The sequence below is a fragment of the Silurus meridionalis genome, chromosome 4 (assembly GCF_014805685.1).
Source record: "Silurus meridionalis isolate SWU-2019-XX chromosome 4, ASM1480568v1, whole genome shotgun sequence".
Lineage (NCBI taxonomy): Eukaryota > Metazoa > Chordata > Actinopteri > Siluriformes > Siluridae > Silurus > Silurus meridionalis.
Window position 1 is genome coordinate 19760310 of NC_060887.1, and position 18254 is coordinate 19778563.

An 18254-nucleotide genomic window follows, 5' to 3' on the forward strand; every position below is an offset into this window, starting at 1 on the left:
ACCACTGAACTCTTTTGATGTTTTGCTCACTTTGTAAATGGAAAAGGTTGTCGGTAAGTGACACCAGACTTTTAGAAGATGAGTCGTTGTAGTTCAAAGAAATGGCATGGCCATGTGACTGTGCGGAAGGCGTGTTCATATACTGCTTTTAACATGCGTCAGGAGTTTCCTGTGTTTCAGTGCCTGTTTTGATGGCGTTATACACTTGAATTCCAGATACACAGAAATAGATATTATACTGTGATAAAAAGATGATGGTGTGTATGTGTGTGTGTGCATATTGAAAGAAGGGGGGATTGAAACATAAACATAAACGATTGAAACATAAACTCAGTAATGTGTATATATATATATATATATATATATATATATATATATATATATATATATATATATACATATATGCACGGGGTGACATGCACGATTGAAACATAAACATAAACGATTGAAACATAAACTCAGTAATGTGTATATATATATATATATATATATATATATATATATATATATATATATATATATATATATATATATATATATATACATATATATATATATATGTATATATATATATATATATATATATATATATATATATATATATATATATATATATATATATATATATATATATATATATATATATATATATATATATATATATATATATATATATATATATATATATATATATATATATATATATATATATATATATATATATATATATATATATATATCAAATGCAATCCTTTTATTTTAAATCTGAGTTCCCTCAGGAATGTCTCTGCCTTGTCTACGCCTTGCATTTTAAGCACATTTTTATTATAATTGTTAATATTAACATTAAGAACTTACACAAAAATGGCAGGGGTATAAAAAAGAATCTAGAGATAGCACCGTGTCACTATGGTGACTCACTCTTTACCAGAAATATGATTTGCTGCACTTTCAGCTGCACTTTTATGCACATCTTCAAGAGTTTGACAATTCCACATAACGAGCAAGTAAATGAATGAAGGATGAATAAGTGTTAAAGTATGCTGAAATAAGTAGAACAGTTAAGTAGAATATATCTTTAGAAAATTATTACACATTACCCAAATTGGGTCTAGGAAATATATATATATATATAATTTTTTACATAAATAAATAAATAAATAAATAAATAAATAAATAAATAAATAAATAAATAAATAAAATTTTCCATTCATTAAATTTTATTGAATCATTTAGAATGTTAGTAAAATGTAATGAAATTCAATCAACATAATAAAAAAGTGTATTGCATTAATTTTATTTATTATATTTTATTTGTCTATATTATTTAAACAAGCAGGCATGTTATGTAAAATTGTTTTAAAAATGTAAACGTTGATGATAAACAACTGTTAATAATAATAACCTTAAAAAAAATAAATGTAACCGACCGAACCGTCACTTAAAAACCGAGGTACATACCGAACCATGAATTTTGTGTATCGATACACCCCTAAAATTTACATGCATAATAAAATGCATATAAGTAATACAAGTAATTTCTCAGATGAAAACATTAAAATTATTTTATTACTTACGCATGTTGGCTTTCAGGTTTATTTTTGTGGTTTCGACACATTATCTATGCTTTCGCGTATTCAATATTTTCACTCCTGGATGTAAGTATTGTATAATTTATAACAATCTGGAATCAAACTGTTATGAACAATGAAGTCATTACAAGGTCTGAATTAACAAGTTCTTTTTAGTTCAAACAAATGCTGCAGATCTAAAACAAGCAAATCTCGTACTGTCATTACCCCTGTTACTGTGTGTTACTGTATTACCCCTGTTACTGTGTGTTTCTGTCATTACCGCTGTTACTGTGTGTTACTGTATTACCCCTGTTACTGTGTGTTACTGTCATTACCCCTGTTACTGTGTGTTACTGTATTACCCCTGTTACTGTGTGTTACTGTCATTACCCCTGTTACTGTGTGTTACTGTAGTACCCCTGTCACTGTGTGTTACTGTCATTACCCCTGTTACTGTGTGTTACTGTCATTACCCTGTTACTGTGTGTTACTGTATTACCCCTGTTACTGTGTGTTACTGTCATTACCCTGTTACTGTGTGTTACTGTCATTACCCCTGTTACTATGTGTTACTGTATTACCCCTGTTACTGTGTGTTACTGTTATTACCCCATTACTGTGTGTTACTGTAGTACCCCTGTTACTGTGTGTTACTGTCATTACCCCTGTTACTGTGTGTTACTGTATTACCCCTGTTACTGTGTGTTTCTGTCATTACCGCTGTTACTGTGTGTTACTGTCATTACCCCGTTACTGTGTGTTACTGTCATTACCCCTGTTACTGTGTGTTACTGTATTACCCGTTACTGTGTGTTACTGTCATTACCCTGTTACTGTGTGTTACTGTCATTACTCCTGTTACTGTGTGTTACTGTCATTACTCCTGTTACTGTGTGTTACTGTATTACCCCTGTTACTGTGTGTTACTGTATTACCCCTGTTACTGTGTGTTACTGAATTACCCCTGTTACTGTGTGTTACTGTATTACCCCTGTTACTGTGTGTTACTGTATTACCCCTGTTACTGTGTGTTACTGAATTACCCCTGTTACTGTGTGTTACTGTATTACCCCTGTTACTGTGTATTACTGTCAAGTCAAGTTTATTTCTATAGCGCTATTCACAACAGACATTGTCTCAAAGCAGCTTTACAGAAATCAACAGTTAAGGTGAATGGTGTGCATTTAATTCATTACCCCTGTTACTGTGTGTTACTGTCATTACCCCTTTCTGCCATCTCCGTATTACACATCGCTAAAGTGCTGACCAATGAGGAAAGAAGCTGTGGTCACGTGTCATCACGGTACCACCGTGTTCTCGCTGAACGCTTTATCGCGAGATTGCGCTACTTCCTTTTCCCTTTTCCCTCTGAGTCCAAGATGGTAGGTAGCAGCCTCGGCTAGTTTGGAACGTTTACTTTGAAAATCTGTAGCCATCCTGGTGTCTCTGTTGTCATACGTAAAGGAAATGCATTTGTTTGAATCACAAAGATTTACACGCATGAGATTTTGTAAAGATTTGTTGCTCATTAGCAGTTATATTGTTATATACTGATATCTCGAGTCGAGCGGCCTTTTCTTATAGCGGTGTCAAAGCGTGTGTATTGTACTGTGGCTGTTTGGGTCATTTCAGTTCAGCGGTAATAATTTGTTTCATCTTTAAAGAATTTTTTTTTTTTTAACAAAACCGAGTTCACACATTAAACACGGTGTAGTTGAATGAAACCAGTAGACTTGTGTAGTAGCCGGGTGCTAACTCCATAACTCCCGGTGTAGTAGCACACAGTCACCTAGTGTGTGTGTGTGGTGTAAGGGAATGCACGGAATATCAAGAGTGTAGACATATAATTTACAACAAAATGGCAATACTTTTTTTTTGTCTCACATCTACGTTAAGTCTCCATATGCGCTTATACGATTAGCCAAGTTACTGCAGTAGCTAGCCGGCTAACGCTAGCATAACTCATTGACTGGAATGGCTAGTAGTGTGTTCACATGTGGGTGAGAGATTTTCTCTTCGTGTGTGTGTGTGTGTGTGTGTGTAATATATTTTATATATTATGTATGTATGTGTGTGTGTATATATATATGTGTGTGTGTGTGTGTGTATATAAATATATATATATTATATATTATATAAATAAAATGGATGTGTGTATATACACACACACAGCCTGGCTTCCAAAAGCTCAGTGTACATGTATTAAAGTGTCAACATTGCAGTGTATAATATTCCTGGTTGCTGTGTCTACAGGGAGTTGACATCAGACACAACAAGGACCGCAAGGTGCACAGGAAGGAGCCCAAGAGCCAGGATATCTACCTGAGGCTCCTGGTCAAGGTGCGTAACTCGGGTGTCTGGGGTTTTCTCCAAGATCTCTTTCAGATCCATCAGGCCTTTTTCTTAGTGTAGGTCACAGCATTTAGTCGATGCTTTTGGGTTGCTTGCTGTTTTAATCGCCTGTAAATAAACAAAGAAAACTGTAGAAATAGCAACAGATTGAAGAGCTGTAAATGTATGAAAAAAATAACTAGTCAAATACTGACAATTTATGTTCTTCAAAATCTAATGAACATATTTGTGTTTAAAACATTCCCCCCTCTTTACTTTTTTATTTTTTTATATAAGCAAGATATTAAATTCTGCAGCTGTAAGGCTTTTTTTTTGTTCAATTTAGCAGCTTGCACGGGCAGAAAAATGATGCCCTTCCCCAAACCAAAACATATTGCACGTTTACTGCAGTTAAATTATGATTCAGTATTTTTCTCAGTGCTGTCAAACCGTACCTGATTTAGCATAGAACCAGACTGTCTTGGTCAGACTATTTTTTTCCCCTGAGCACAAGTTGTTTTCTCACCTACCGAAACAAGCTGAACCACAAGGAAAACTTCAGGGTTCTGTTGAAATGGACTGAATGCTGTTTATGCAAAAGCACAGTCATATATTAAATTTTTTTGTCAAATTTACATGTTTATCATGTTACGCTTCCATGTCGTGATAGTTGTTTATTTTACAATAGTTGTACAGGTTCCTGGCTCGCCGTTCAGATGCTCCCTTCAACAAGGTCGTCCTCAGGAGACTGTTCATGAGCAAGACAAACCGACCCCCTCTGGCTCTGTCTCGCCTGGTCAGTATCCACAATGCATGTCTGAAAGAGTACTGCAATCCTGTAAAAAGTCTAAACACTGAATGAATATAATAAACACTGAACACGTCACTGTTGGCCTGCAGTTTTCCTGTTGGCAAGCTTTTTTATTATTTAAAACACCATGTTAATGTGTATCAAACCACCCGCAGAAAACTGAATAGAACCTCGCATTAAGATTCTGACAAATCGTGATTTGTGTATAATTTTAATTAAGACGACTTCTGCTACGGTTTAAAAATAAGCGCCTCCTTATTTGAACTGTTTAGATGGGCAACGTATTTTCATTGTTAATGTCAATCTACACACTTTTGAAGATATTTATGAATGTTTATATTGAAATATGTGATGGGCTTATGAATGTTTCTTCTGGTTGATGCTGCGATTTAGTTTTTTCTCTGAAAGTTAGAGCCGCTCTGTCGTCATGGGGGGATGTTAGTGTAGTGTTTAATAGAAAAACATTTCAGCAATTTAACGTAAGTCAGGTTTCACTTTTGGCTGCTAAAAACAAGAGCATGATGTTCTCATTTCGCTCACCATTTTCCAGTGATGTTCGGCGTCTCATTTAATAAAAAAAAAGGTCAGACTTATTGGGGACAATTGAACAAGTTCCGGAATCGATGTCGATATATGGCAAAAATTTCGGAACTTGTCTGGGTGCAGTGATGTTGATGGCAGGATTTACTTAAGTTGTAGCTTTGACCAATAAATCAATCTCAAAAGCCACTAAATAGGAATTATATTGAAAGATTTATTTTATCAGCAATTGAGGAAAAAATCTTTCAATATAATTCCTATTTAGTGGCTTTTAAGATTGCTCATCATGATTCGAATATTATGAAGGTTTGCTTCTCTTTAAAGAGTTATTGTACAGTTTACTTCCGATTTTAAAACTAACACTACCAGGTTTTGGCCCTAAGCGCTCTAGTTTCAGTCTCACTGTCACAGAGTGTGCATTTATTAAATTATGGTTTTGTGTGTTGCACATAGATTTATTTTGTGTATGAGATTATTGTATTGTAACTTTTCTCCTTCATCTTTCTTCTTGCACATAGCATGTTAAGTAGTGGAAACAAACACTTTCACAAAACAGCATTCATATTCTTACCCATTTTGGGTCAGGGCTGTCTTAGAGCTTTATACTGAAAATACTGTTTATTTTAAAAACTCTATATGGTAGTTTGAGGTTTAGAGTGGATGCATGAGTTGTTGTTTTAAAACTCTTGAATTATATGCAAGTTCCTTGAAATGAAAAAAGAATTTTCTGATTAAAGTAGGACTGAACTTCATGTACTTCCATTTTAAATGTTCAGCTTTAATCGACTGTTCACGATTGGATTTTTCTACTCTGCTTTATACTCAGATTCGTAAAATGAAGCTTAAGGGACGTGATAACAAGACAGCTGTTGTTGTGGGAACCATCACTGATGATGTCAGGATTCAGAACATCCCCAAACTGAAGGTGGGTGTAAAATATGCTTTCTTTTGGATGTTGGATATAAAACTAGTTATTTTGTTTTGTTCACATTTGAACAGACATTAAAATGGTTAATTATGTGGGTCCCAGTATGAAGTGTAACTTGTGTATTTAGCTTTTAACAGATCTTTTAACAAAGTGGTTTTTGAGTTGGGTGAAAAGTGAATCTGTGGAACAGCTTTAAACGAATTCTTTAGACACTTATTAAAATATTCAATTTAGCTCATTTGGATTTTGATTGCCCCTAAATAATTAATTACTTTAGGTGCATTTTAATTCTGTTTTGTTTTTAATGTTTAGGTAGTTTGATCCAGTTTAAGTTGGAAGTTCGGCTTTGTTTTAGTATTTTGGTTGGTTAGGTATAGCAGCTGTAATTGTTATGGAAGAATAACTCTGTTGCTTTTGTTCAGGTGTGTGCTTTAAGGGTGACTTCAGGAGCTCGTAGGAGGATCATGAAGGCTGGAGGCCAGATCATGACCTTTGATCAGCTGGCTCTAGCTTCCCCCAAAGGACAGAACACTGTGCTACTGTCAGGTGAGTGAGTGTTCAAACAGGATATATGTTAATCCAGATAGTGTGCTCAAAGAACTATTGAACATTACATTATGCCGTAATACAGAAATAATTACAAATATTCAGATAGTGACTTTTTAATAGGCTATTTTACATAAACGGAGTGTGCTGTCTCATCAGCAGAAATTACTAGCAAAAACTGAAGAGGGTGGCATTGCTGTTGCCTACACTGCAAACTCAATAATCGTCAGTCTCCCCAACTAGAATCCAGTTTACTTACATATTTTTGTCTTATTGGTTTTAAATACAATAAGTGTAAATGATGTGCAGTTGTCTTGTTGAATCTGCACATAAATCTACCTCAAGGTGATGCTTTTTGAGAAATCCCATTTTAAAGCACATGTTCTTGAACTGCTTTCTTTCATGGTTTGTTTTTAAAGGACCTCGCAAGGCCAGGGAGGTGTACAGACACTTTGGAAAAGCCCCTGGAACTCCCCACAGCCATACCAAGTAAGATCATGCCTTTTTTTTTTTTACTGCTACAGTTTAGTATGATTTTATATTTATTTTATTTTTCATTTTTATTTTTTTAAATAGTTTGTGTACACACCACTAGAGTGATTTTTCTATCTTCCCGCAGGCCCTACGTTTGTTCCAAAGGAAGGAAGTTTGAGCGTGCTCGTGGTCGCAGAGCCAGCCGTGGCTACAAGAACTAAGTGGTGTCTTTGTTTTGTATTCATCAAAATGCAAATAAAGATGTGATGATCTACCCCATGGGTTTCTATCTGACCTTTTAATTTGTATACTGAGCAATATAGTCAGATTGAATAATCTCAGATCTTTATTAATCATTTTATGACCTCTTTTTTTCTCGCTCTACACAGAGAATTGTGTGGTGAGATTTACTGAAGATAAGCTGGTTTAATCTGTTTAGAGTAAACTACTAGAGTAAAATTGATCCATTTATATAGGGCAATGAAAAAGTGTAAAGGCGTGCATGTAAATTTTTTTTTTTATATTATTTATTTTATACATTTATAATGCCTAGTTATACAGAAAGCAGTTAAGTTGCATTTGCAAAAGTATTGCATAATACCCATGCAAAAATTTGTTGCATTCTACATGATGGTTGAATCGTGTAGCTCTTACATCATGTATTACCACATTAATTGGAAAATGTGGAGATGTGATTGGTATTAGTTATACATACGGTCGTACATGTACATAAATGTTGTCATAGAGTTCTGTTAAGTTTCAATATTAATGTAAAAGCAGCTGAAGTTGCGTCAGTGGAAACTATTCTCTAAGTGTAAAGAAGTTGTGGCTATTTTTGATTCTGTTTTCAGTTTGATTGGCTTTGGAAATGCATTTGTGCAGCAGTGGTTGGGGGGGGGCACTTTGAGCAGGTGCTATTTCTGAAATGCTTTTCAAAGTGCACTTTTTCACCACCTTTGGAAATAAACATGAATTTTACTGACGTCTGTCAACTGTAACATGCAAAGTAAATGTCAATGTCAATTTACTTGCTTGTAAAAGTATTTGTATTTCCCCCCTAGTGGGGCTCAGATTATATATAGTTTATGCATTTGCACAACCTGCATATATTCAACTAACTGGCTCTTTTTTACTGTAGTATATTGGCACTAATCTTTAATTGGACTACAATATTCTCAGTCTTGCAGGCAGAGAAAAGCACTTGTATTCTTGATTGTCCAGCTTTAATCCAAATATTTATTTTTGTCAGCTAATTATAAACATCAGCCTCTTTTAAAATGCCACCTAATAGAAATGATTCTCTTATTCCTAAATAGTGTTTTTTTTTTTCTTTGATAGTAATTGCAATTAATTTTATCTTTCAGAGGTCAATTGAAAGGTTTCAAATGTATGCTGTTCTGTCAAGCCTCCTAATACTTGTGCACTAGGTGCTTACACTGATAAACCATACTTTGTTTTAGCAATTGATTCTCTTGAGTAATTAATACCATTTGCTTTGTGCTTAATGTGCATAGTCTTATTTTTTAGAAAAATAATCTTACTGTACTATGTTTCAGATAGAGAGAGAGAGAGCACAGAGCTGAAAACATCTTTAAATCCCAAGCAATGCCAGTCATCTCTTTCTTTGGAAATCATTTCACCTTCAGTTGAATATTTTAAAGAATGTTGAGAAAAATAGAAAAACCAGTGAGCTTTTAAGGGGCCCTTTTTAAAGAATTTATATTTTAAAGAAATGTGCTCCTTTTTTTTTTCCTTGATAATTGGATAAATTGGAAGAACATGGAAAAAATTGTGAAACAGCATTGAAGAATGTGCACAGTGTAGTAAATCTGTTTTATATAAGTACAGTATGTGATTTGACAATGTGTAGATGGAAAAACATTTTTGGATGAAAAGGTGTGTAGATAGGTACATACAGTACATTCAGAAATTTTTCACAGCGCTTCACCTTATCCATGTTTTATGTTACAGCCTTATTCTAAAATGGATTAAATTGATCACTTTCCTCAAAATTCTACAAACTAAATTTCTTAATAATGACAACGTGAAATAAGTTTCTTTGAAATCTTGGCAAACTCCAGGCAGTCTGTCATGTGACTTTTACTGAGGAGTGGCTTCCATCTGGCCACTCTGCCATACAGTGCTGCAAAGATGGTTGTTCTTCTGAAAGGTTCTTCTCTCACCACAGAGAAATGCTGGAGCTCTTTCAGAGTGACCATCAGGTTCTTGGTCACCTCCCTGACTAAGGCCCTTCTCACCCGATCGCTCAGTTTGGCCAGGCGGCTCCGCTCTAGGAAGAGTTCTCGTGGAGGCCACTGCGCTTATTTGGACCTTCAATGCTGCAGAAATCTTTCTGTAAATTTCCCCCAGATCTGTGCCTCGACACAATCCTACAGACAATTCCTTGGACTTCATAGTTTGGTTTGTGCTCTGGCATGGACTGTTAACTGTCCTTTGTCTTGAATTGACGAATAAAGGTTTATCTTATCTTATCTTAACTGTGGCACCTTATAGACAGGTGTGTGCCTTTCAAATCACCTCCAATCGACTACATTTACCACAGGTGGACTACAATCAAGTTGTAAAAACATCTCAAGGATGATTAGTGGAAACGGGATGCACCTGAGCTCAATTTTGAGAGTCATGGCAACGGCTGTGAATACTTATGTACGTGATTGTTTTCAGTTTTTTTATTTTTGATACATTTAAAAGGATTTCAAACAAACTTCTTTCACATTGTCATTATGGGGTATTGTAATGAATTGAATCTATTTTGGAAAAAGCCTGTAAAATAGCAAAATATGGAAAAAGTGATGCGCTGTGAATACTTTCTGGATGCACTGTATATAATGTATGTATGTACATAAACGGTGTACATACACAGTTATATATGAAGCAATATTATACTGCAGCCTAAAATGCTTGCATAAAAGAAATCTTGAGAAACAAACTAAATGATTTGGTATTACAGACTTTACCATTTATTTTTTCTTTCTTTCTTTTTTTTCTTTTTATTTATATTAGCAGTTTTTTTTTCTATATACCTCAAACATCCACCATGAAGTCCTGAACTGAAGGAATGATTTAACAAATTATTTTCGTTTGGTTATTTGTTATAACGTTCCTTAAAGTTGTTTAAAGTGTTTAAATAAAATGCATTAAAACACCAAAACTAACGAAATGCAGTTCACAGTATAAGAGCATTTCAGTATATCAAAACAAAACCTACTCCAGCTTTATTATGCCATTGTTGTGCGTATGTATTGAGGGAGAAAAATGTTAGAAACTATATTGGTTTTGATGTTAAGCCTACTCGATGCAGTGGTGAGTGGCTGTTATGTATAGGTATTCTTCAGAAAAAGGCGCTTTTTCACAGAAAAGTCTCAGTTCAGTGTTTCTGTGGTTTTATGCTTACAGTATTCACCATAGTTTAGAGTTTGTTTTTGTATTTGTCTTGTATGTGGGAAAGAGCTTTCTCAGTTGATGGAGTACAAGATTATATTGTGCTCAAGTTTAAAGATGGGGAAAAAAAAAAACTATCACTGAAAGCAGGCACATCCAAGCCTCAGATATAATTGGTTTACTGAGGCATTTTGTAAATAAAGTAGGTCACTTTATGGCAAGTGCTCAGCAAACTGCTGAGCAACCTGGAAAATCAGCAAACACACACAGTAAGCTTATAATTCTTATCAATTGTTCTAACTCCACTGACTCATTTCTCTCTTGGGCTAATAGCAGACTGGATGCTGAAACATGCATTTAACATTATTATTCGCACACTGAGTGTATGTGTGTGTGGGGGATCACTGGGGTGTTAAAGAGCTCTTCGTGAGTTTCTAACGTCTTTCGATGTTTCTACCAGCTGCAAGCTTCTCTGACAAGGAAACACTGTAGTGCGTTTAAGGGTTCTCCCAGAGTGACAAAAAATCCTGAAAGGCTTCTAAATTGAGTTTTCTAAGTGTGTGAGAAATATTATTTCTTGAGTGATTTTACAGCATGGAAAGAAATTCAGTTTTATCCTTGTTGCAGTATGTGAAGATTACATGAGTTCTTTATAAATATTTATAATATAATTATAATACTATTTATAATTATACATTTATAAATATTTGCAAATATTTGGACATTATTTTAGCTGTTCACCACAGTATGGTGGAGTTACTAGTAAATACAGAAATACAGAAACAGAAATGGCATGCACCATTAAATAGTGCAATTCTAAAATGAAAATTATAAGTTCTAGATAAAAAAACACAACAAGAGGACTAGATTAGTAGACATGCCATATAAAGAAAATGGCAATGAATTTGAATTGCATTAATTCCCATCATGCAAAATATATTTAATTCCATCACAGTGCTGGAATCGACAAGTGAAACACTGCTTTTCATCAGAGCAAAATTGATTTGCATCCCTGCATTTAGCATTTTATATATTGCTTTTGCATGAATATAATAAGTGAATGCTGTAATGCATGCTGAAGTCAGCATTTACATAGCGAGCGTCTTAGACCATTGTTTCAGACAGAAAAACTAATAAGGGCTTATACAGTGTTATGCCTTCACTTAACTACTCAGCTCTGGCTGCAGGCTGTCTACATAAGTACAGTGTGGTGGCATGTCTTTTGCTGTCTAGAATGGGGACAACAGTGTCAGGAAATAAAGACTCATGCATGAAAGATAAAAGTGCACAAGTCTCAGCAACAGTGTTTTGTTAGTGGGTGTGTGGTTATTCACATGCTCTTCTCACAGATAACTCTTCTCACAGATAACATTCGACCTGCCTGATTGGAGTATCTTTATAACATTCATTATAGTGATTTTGTTCACAATTTCTTTTATAAACTTTTTTCAATTTACAGAGATTAAAGAGCTGTTTCAATGTTAAAGAATTCAAACCAATGTTTTATATTCCAACTAAAGTACGGTGGAATTTCTCAGTTGTGACACAGGATTTCATATGATATACATTACGAATATGGTCCATACCTAGATTAATCCAAATAAGGAAGGATAGGAAAAGAAGAATATGGAAAAAAAAAAAAAAACGATGTGGGTGTTGAAGGTGGCACGTTTAAGTAGGCAACAAAGGAATGAATGAAGTTGTTTCAATAAGTCTTACCACATCATTTGTCTAGTGCTAATATTTTCCAACTCAATTTACATATGTACAGTATTCCTACACGTTATGTTGTATTTCCACTTAAGGGGTCTTTATCTCTCTGTCTATTCAAATATGCTTGTCCTGTACCTCACAGCATGTGGGAAAGACCCCATCAGAGATTTTGCTAACACTCACCCACTCTCTCAAAGTTGCACATGTTCCACACACAACGTGACAGCTTATCTACTTTTTCTTGTTTTTGTTGCTTTGTTATTTATATATTTATATATTTATTTATTTTTTATTTTTAGCGGACAAAGCTTTTCATACTGGTGGTTGAATGGCCATTGGCTTCTCATGTCACAAAACAACATAGTGGACCATGAAAACTTTAGTTCTAGTGTTTAAATGACAAACATGGAATATTAAGAATAAACAAATCAGTTACACTTTATCACAAGTCTCATGATAATGATGCACTGTAAGTTCTGCAAAAACCAAAAGCTAATAATAATAATAATAATTATTAACATTATTTCATTAAAGTAAATTATTTATGAGGAACAGTAACAGGCACTAATTCTATATTTACAGACACAGACACACACACACACTCTCTCTCTCCATATAAGATCAAATCAGGCCTTTGAGTATTTCTACAAATAATTAAAACATTTGTAACACGTTACATTAAATGTTAATGGAAATGTAAATGGAATATAAAGCTTGAAAATCCACTTTACATGCTGTTTACCTTAATTTTCTTACTTTTAGTAGCCTGTGCTTTGGATTCATCTCTATGAATTCTAACACAAAGCATGATATATAGCTCCTAGGGTGAGGAATGTACTCATTAATCAACACATAAGGGTCATGTATAAATTCATTAATAATAGTTGGTTTAACATTTCTTTAGTGATTACCCAAATTCTCATTTTGCTATATTGCACATTTTCCTGTTACAACATACAAACATGATGATGAAAACAATAATAAAAAAAAAAAAAAACAAACAATGGCAACAATGATCAAAGTAAAACAAGCCTCATCATATTTAGTGAAGCATGGAAATAATTTATAGCAACTCATTATAATATTGCATCTGTGTAAGCAGCACCCAGTGGAAAACTATTCTGCATATGCACTAGCAGTAAGACTTTTTTTTCTTTCACATCTATTCACAATGATGGGAGAGAAGGCTAGAAAAACAAACAAGTAAATGAGAGAGTTGAGAGGGGGGATTGAGTCATTCAGTGCATCATTACTCTCATCAAAACAACTACAGCCTCCATATGCCACATCTCTCCATCGCTGTCTGTTTCATTCACACAACAATGTGCCATGCCTTCCAGGAAATAGCACTGAGACAACATGCTGACTGCATATATGATAACTGCAGTCAATCAGGGATCAAGAGGAACACAAAAAAAATGGGCTTAGATTCCACCTGGACTGTAAATGACAACTGCAAATACGTCGAATACTAAAAAGTAAGATTAACAATATGCTTAAAATCTACAAAGCACATACATATTTTCTGAAGTAATTTAAACAAAAAAAACCAAAACAAATTTCATCACATTAATCAAGTTTTCGGACTTAATGTAAAATTTTTCACAAATGCTGCTTTACCTCCTAGTTGGCCTTAGTAATACATTTTACAGTGCGTTACTGGCTTAATTGCCTACTTAATTTTTCAAACAATATGCAAAATATATTGAAAGTAAATCTTTTGTGATTCTTTTTGTTTATAACCAACTTTATTTTTTCCACTTCTTTGGAAGTCAGTCATGACATACTTTCAGAATTTAAAATTTAAAAAGAACACCTGGGAGAATCCGTGGGCAAGTAGAATTGCCTTTGTTTTCTTTGCTTTCTATCTCTCTCTCTCTCTCTCTCTCTCTCTTTGATAGTTTCCATTGTGCGTCACATTTGAACAAATTATTGTCTGAAGTCATGTGACATAGGAAGAGGAACTACCTTGAGTGAAACACACACCTACGCCCACATGATAATATACATACTCAGCCCAAGCTAGAGACTCAGTCATAAAAAGAAAGAGGTTACATCCAAGTAGTGGAACATTAGTGACAACTATCAAAGAAGCAAAGTATCGACTTAAGGAGAAAAATGATACAAGAATATATAAAAATGCAAGTTCTGCTTTTTCTAGCAACAGCCATGTCTATCTCATGTGAGTCTCTTTTTTTTTGTATTTTACTCATGGTGTCTTCAATAATGTACATTTTTGTGAATGCCATCTGTATTTTATTAGTGTGACTGTGAATGTTTGGGAACTAGCCTTATTGCTTCTGTGAACACCTTTTCAAGTGTTAATTTATTAAAAGGACGGATGCTCTAGCTAGCATTTGTAGCAGTGGGCTTTTGTTTGTTAATCAATGTGCGTTTGTATCTGCTAGGTTCCAACACTGTGAGATCCACTGAGGTGATTGTGGCCAGTGGCTCAGATGCAGTGTTGCCTTGTGCAACGTCTCCCTCAAATGATCACCAATCTGCGGTCACCTGGAAAAGAATTATTGAAAGGTAAGAATCCATTCTTGCATTCATCCATGTAATCTACTCTACATATCATCAAAAAATTCAGTAATAAAGACTCCCTGTCTTGCTTCTTCAGTGAAGAGAGGACAGTGTGGCGCAGGGACAAGAGTGGGATGGAGTTTCGGCCAGTGGGACAAGCACCACAAGTTTACTGTCCGCATCCGAACTTTCAAAGTTCGGATTTTAGTCTTCATATCAAAGACACAAAAGAGGAGGATGCAGGAATGTATCGCTGCGAGGTGGGACACAGGTTCTTCAAGAATGTCATTCTACGGGTTATAAAAGGTAACATACCTCTAACACATGTTGGATCTTTTTTTTTTATGGTTATTGCTTTTATAATGCAGTAATAATGCTCTTTTCTATCATTCAGTAACTGCAATGAATAATATTTCTGAACGGGCCTCAACATCTTAGGGCTATTAAGGCTTTACATTTCAAAAATGAAAATATAATATGTCTGTTGTTCCTCATTTTAATATATATTTAATAAAAAAACTTTGTTTACTTCATTTAACACTGATAAATGGTACGGTTTTCTTCCAGAATGACATTTCAAACAGAGAATAGCGTATGCTCTCAGTAATTCATAATGATATTTACACTCCTTCACACTTATTCACACAAACTTTACTGTGTTTTGTTTTTCTGCAGTGTCCATAAATCCTGCTGTGGTATTCGAGGGTGATCAGCTGACACTGAGCTGCAGTGTCACGCCACAGACCAGTGTCACATTAGTAAACTGGCAACTAAATGGCTCACGAATTACCAGCCAAAATACATTCACTATCGATAAAGTTTCTCAGAAGGATGCAGGAACTTGGAGTTGCCTGATTAGTAACAAATCAACAGACGAAAAAGCATCCATATTGGTGCAGGTCAAAGGTAAAGATTTCTCTTACATATTTTATGCAATATAGAAATTATTTTAAATATATTGTTCATGTAACTACTTATTAGATAAATCTCCCATACCTAAATTACATGGCATTACTATTAGTTTCACAGAACTAATATCTGTACAGTATGCTTTAAAAATTTCTGAACGATCAGGTTCATTATTATTCAAAAGGGAAATATTTGGTCTGATTCTCTCTCTCAGGAATCCTGGTCCCTAGGGATAACTCAGAGGTAGTGTATGCAGAATTGGGCTCCTCTATCAACCTGCCCTGCATCTTCTCAGATGAAATTCTCTCAAACAGAGCTTCCTGGAAGAAAGAATCCAAAAATCAGCCTGCATTGCTTCCTGAGTTTTTTAACATTTCTTACAATCCTGGCGTTTCCCAGTCCTCCTCAGTGAAGGGGGACAGATCTGCATACATTAAGAGTGTGCAGGATGGAGACGAAGGCACATACAAGTGTTTGGGACAGTTGATGAGAGCCAACAGCAAAAATGTGGAGGTGGAGAGAACCATTCAGCTGGTCACCACGCAAGGTGAGAGTTAAACCCCAGTGCTTCTATACGCTACACACTTGCATGCTGCTTCCTAATGCTTTCCAAGCTTCTGTCATTCATTTTAATTTTTAAACATTAATTCATTAATTTTTAAACACTCTCTTCATTAAAGCAACTTTAGAGAGAATACAATACATTCAAGTTTAATAATATACATATAAACAATACTGTGTAACTCTGTCTCTGCAGTTCTGAGCTCATACAGAAATGGCAAAACATTCCTGACCTGTCACCTTAGCAGCACAAATCAAGTCACCAATTATGAGTGGCTCTATGTGGAATATGGTGTAAATGATTCGCGGACGTTCACCTCTGTCCAAAATTCAACATCGAAATTGCTGATCGTTCCAAAAGAGAGGCACATAAGAGAATGGGTGTGCCGTTTCTATAACCAACAACAGCTTTTGGGAAATGTAACTTACCATTTGCCAATGATGAGTGAGTACTGTTTCAGAATGTAATATTTACTTCTGTAGACATACAACTTCATTTGCTGAAAATACATGAACAAATAAAGGTTTATGTATAAATGAAGAGGCTTAATCTGTATCGTGTATGTGTTTATTTTCAGGTGCTTGGGAGGGAGAGCAACAATCTACAAGTGGAAACAAAGTAGTGATGATTATAGGACTGTGTTTTCTGTTTTTGTTGTTGGTACTTATTGTGCTTCAGCTGTACAAAAACCATCGCAGGGTAAGTTTCAAATTTAATAAAAATATCTATATACAATTGTAACAAACATCTGTATGTTTGGATTTTGATATAATAAAAATGCTTAGACTGGGAATAGACACATGGTAAATGGCTCTGAAATGGTCCTCCTCTCATTTTGTGTGTGCAGAGAAAAATGATCTTGCAGTATCCTGCTATGGAGACAATTGTCCACCTCGCCTCAAATCAGCGAGAATATAAAGAAAGACTCGAAGTGAGAGAGAAAACCCAGAATGGTGCATGTGGTAAAGACCTGAAACCAGTCAGTGTGTAAATCCATTGACAATTTGGTTGTTTCTGAGTTCAACTTCTTAAGATTATACTTGCATTTCTATTATAATTTCACTGTTTATATGTGTGTGTGTGTGTGTGTGTGTGTGTGTGTGTGTGTGTGTGTGTGTGTGTGTGAGAGAGAGAGAGAGAGAGAGAGCAAAGAAAAAAAGTAACAAATACTTTTAGGAAATTGTAGCATATATTTTCTTACAACTTTTATTGTCATAATACTAAACATAACTACAATAATTTTTTATGCTGATATTTATGTATAATACTGTAAAAACATATCAATAAAGTGCCTATATTATTATGAATGTGTAATTTTTTAATAAAAAAAATATATAATAATAATATAATGATAATAATACTAATACATAATACACATATATATACAGTAGTTCTTTCCTTACACATTGTGTTGTCTATATATATATATACACAACACAATGTGTTGTATATTTACAAATACAATATATATACATGTGTTTTATATATATATATATATATATATATATATATATATATATATATATATATATATATATATATATATATATATATATATATATATAATTGGAATACATTTCTGTTAAGTCCACTGAGAAATTCCATGACAAATAATGTTATCGCAACGTGACTACAGACTTGAGATTTTATACATTTTTACATATTAACATAATTAGTTACATCATATAACATGAGATTTCCATTACTCATGACACTGAGTTTAGCTTCAAAAGACTTAAAAATTAGGTGATGTATACTGCTACAAAATAGGGTTTAAAGCATAAGAAAATCAGTTTGCAACACTTTCTTATTCTTCAAATACGATTTGAAAGGGATGCATAAAATGTGTTATATTTCCAGAAGAATGGATGAAGACTGGCCAAGCAATCTAACAGAGTCAGAGCAAAACTGTGTGGAGGAAAATTAGTGGGTGGGGCA

At 34.3% G+C, this 18254-nt stretch overlaps 2 protein-coding genes across 2 annotated transcripts; both read left to right on the forward strand.

Moving 5' to 3' along the window:
- Positions 1–37: 37 nt before the first annotated feature.
- rpl18 (ribosomal protein L18) lies at positions 38–7483 on the forward strand. Its single transcript, XM_046846096.1, has 8 exons — positions 38–53; positions 2739–2956; positions 3828–3914; positions 4594–4701; positions 6083–6181; positions 6607–6730; positions 7150–7219; positions 7350–7483. The coding sequence occupies exons 1-8, from the start codon at positions 38–40 to the stop codon at positions 7423–7425; spliced, it is 798 nt and encodes a 265-aa protein (XP_046702052.1). The 3' UTR covers positions 7426–7483.
- Positions 7484–14097: 6614 nt separating this feature from the next.
- LOC124384880 (obscurin-like) lies at positions 14098–17691 on the forward strand. Its single transcript, XM_046847863.1, has 8 exons — positions 14098–14501; positions 14728–14851; positions 14943–15151; positions 15521–15751; positions 15969–16301; positions 16512–16760; positions 16894–17015; positions 17164–17691. Exons 1-8 carry the CDS (start codon positions 14438–14440, stop codon positions 17305–17307), a joined length of 1476 nt encoding a protein of 491 aa, XP_046703819.1. The 5' UTR covers positions 14098–14437; the 3' UTR covers positions 17308–17691.
- The last annotated feature ends 563 nt before the right edge of the window (positions 17692–18254 follow it).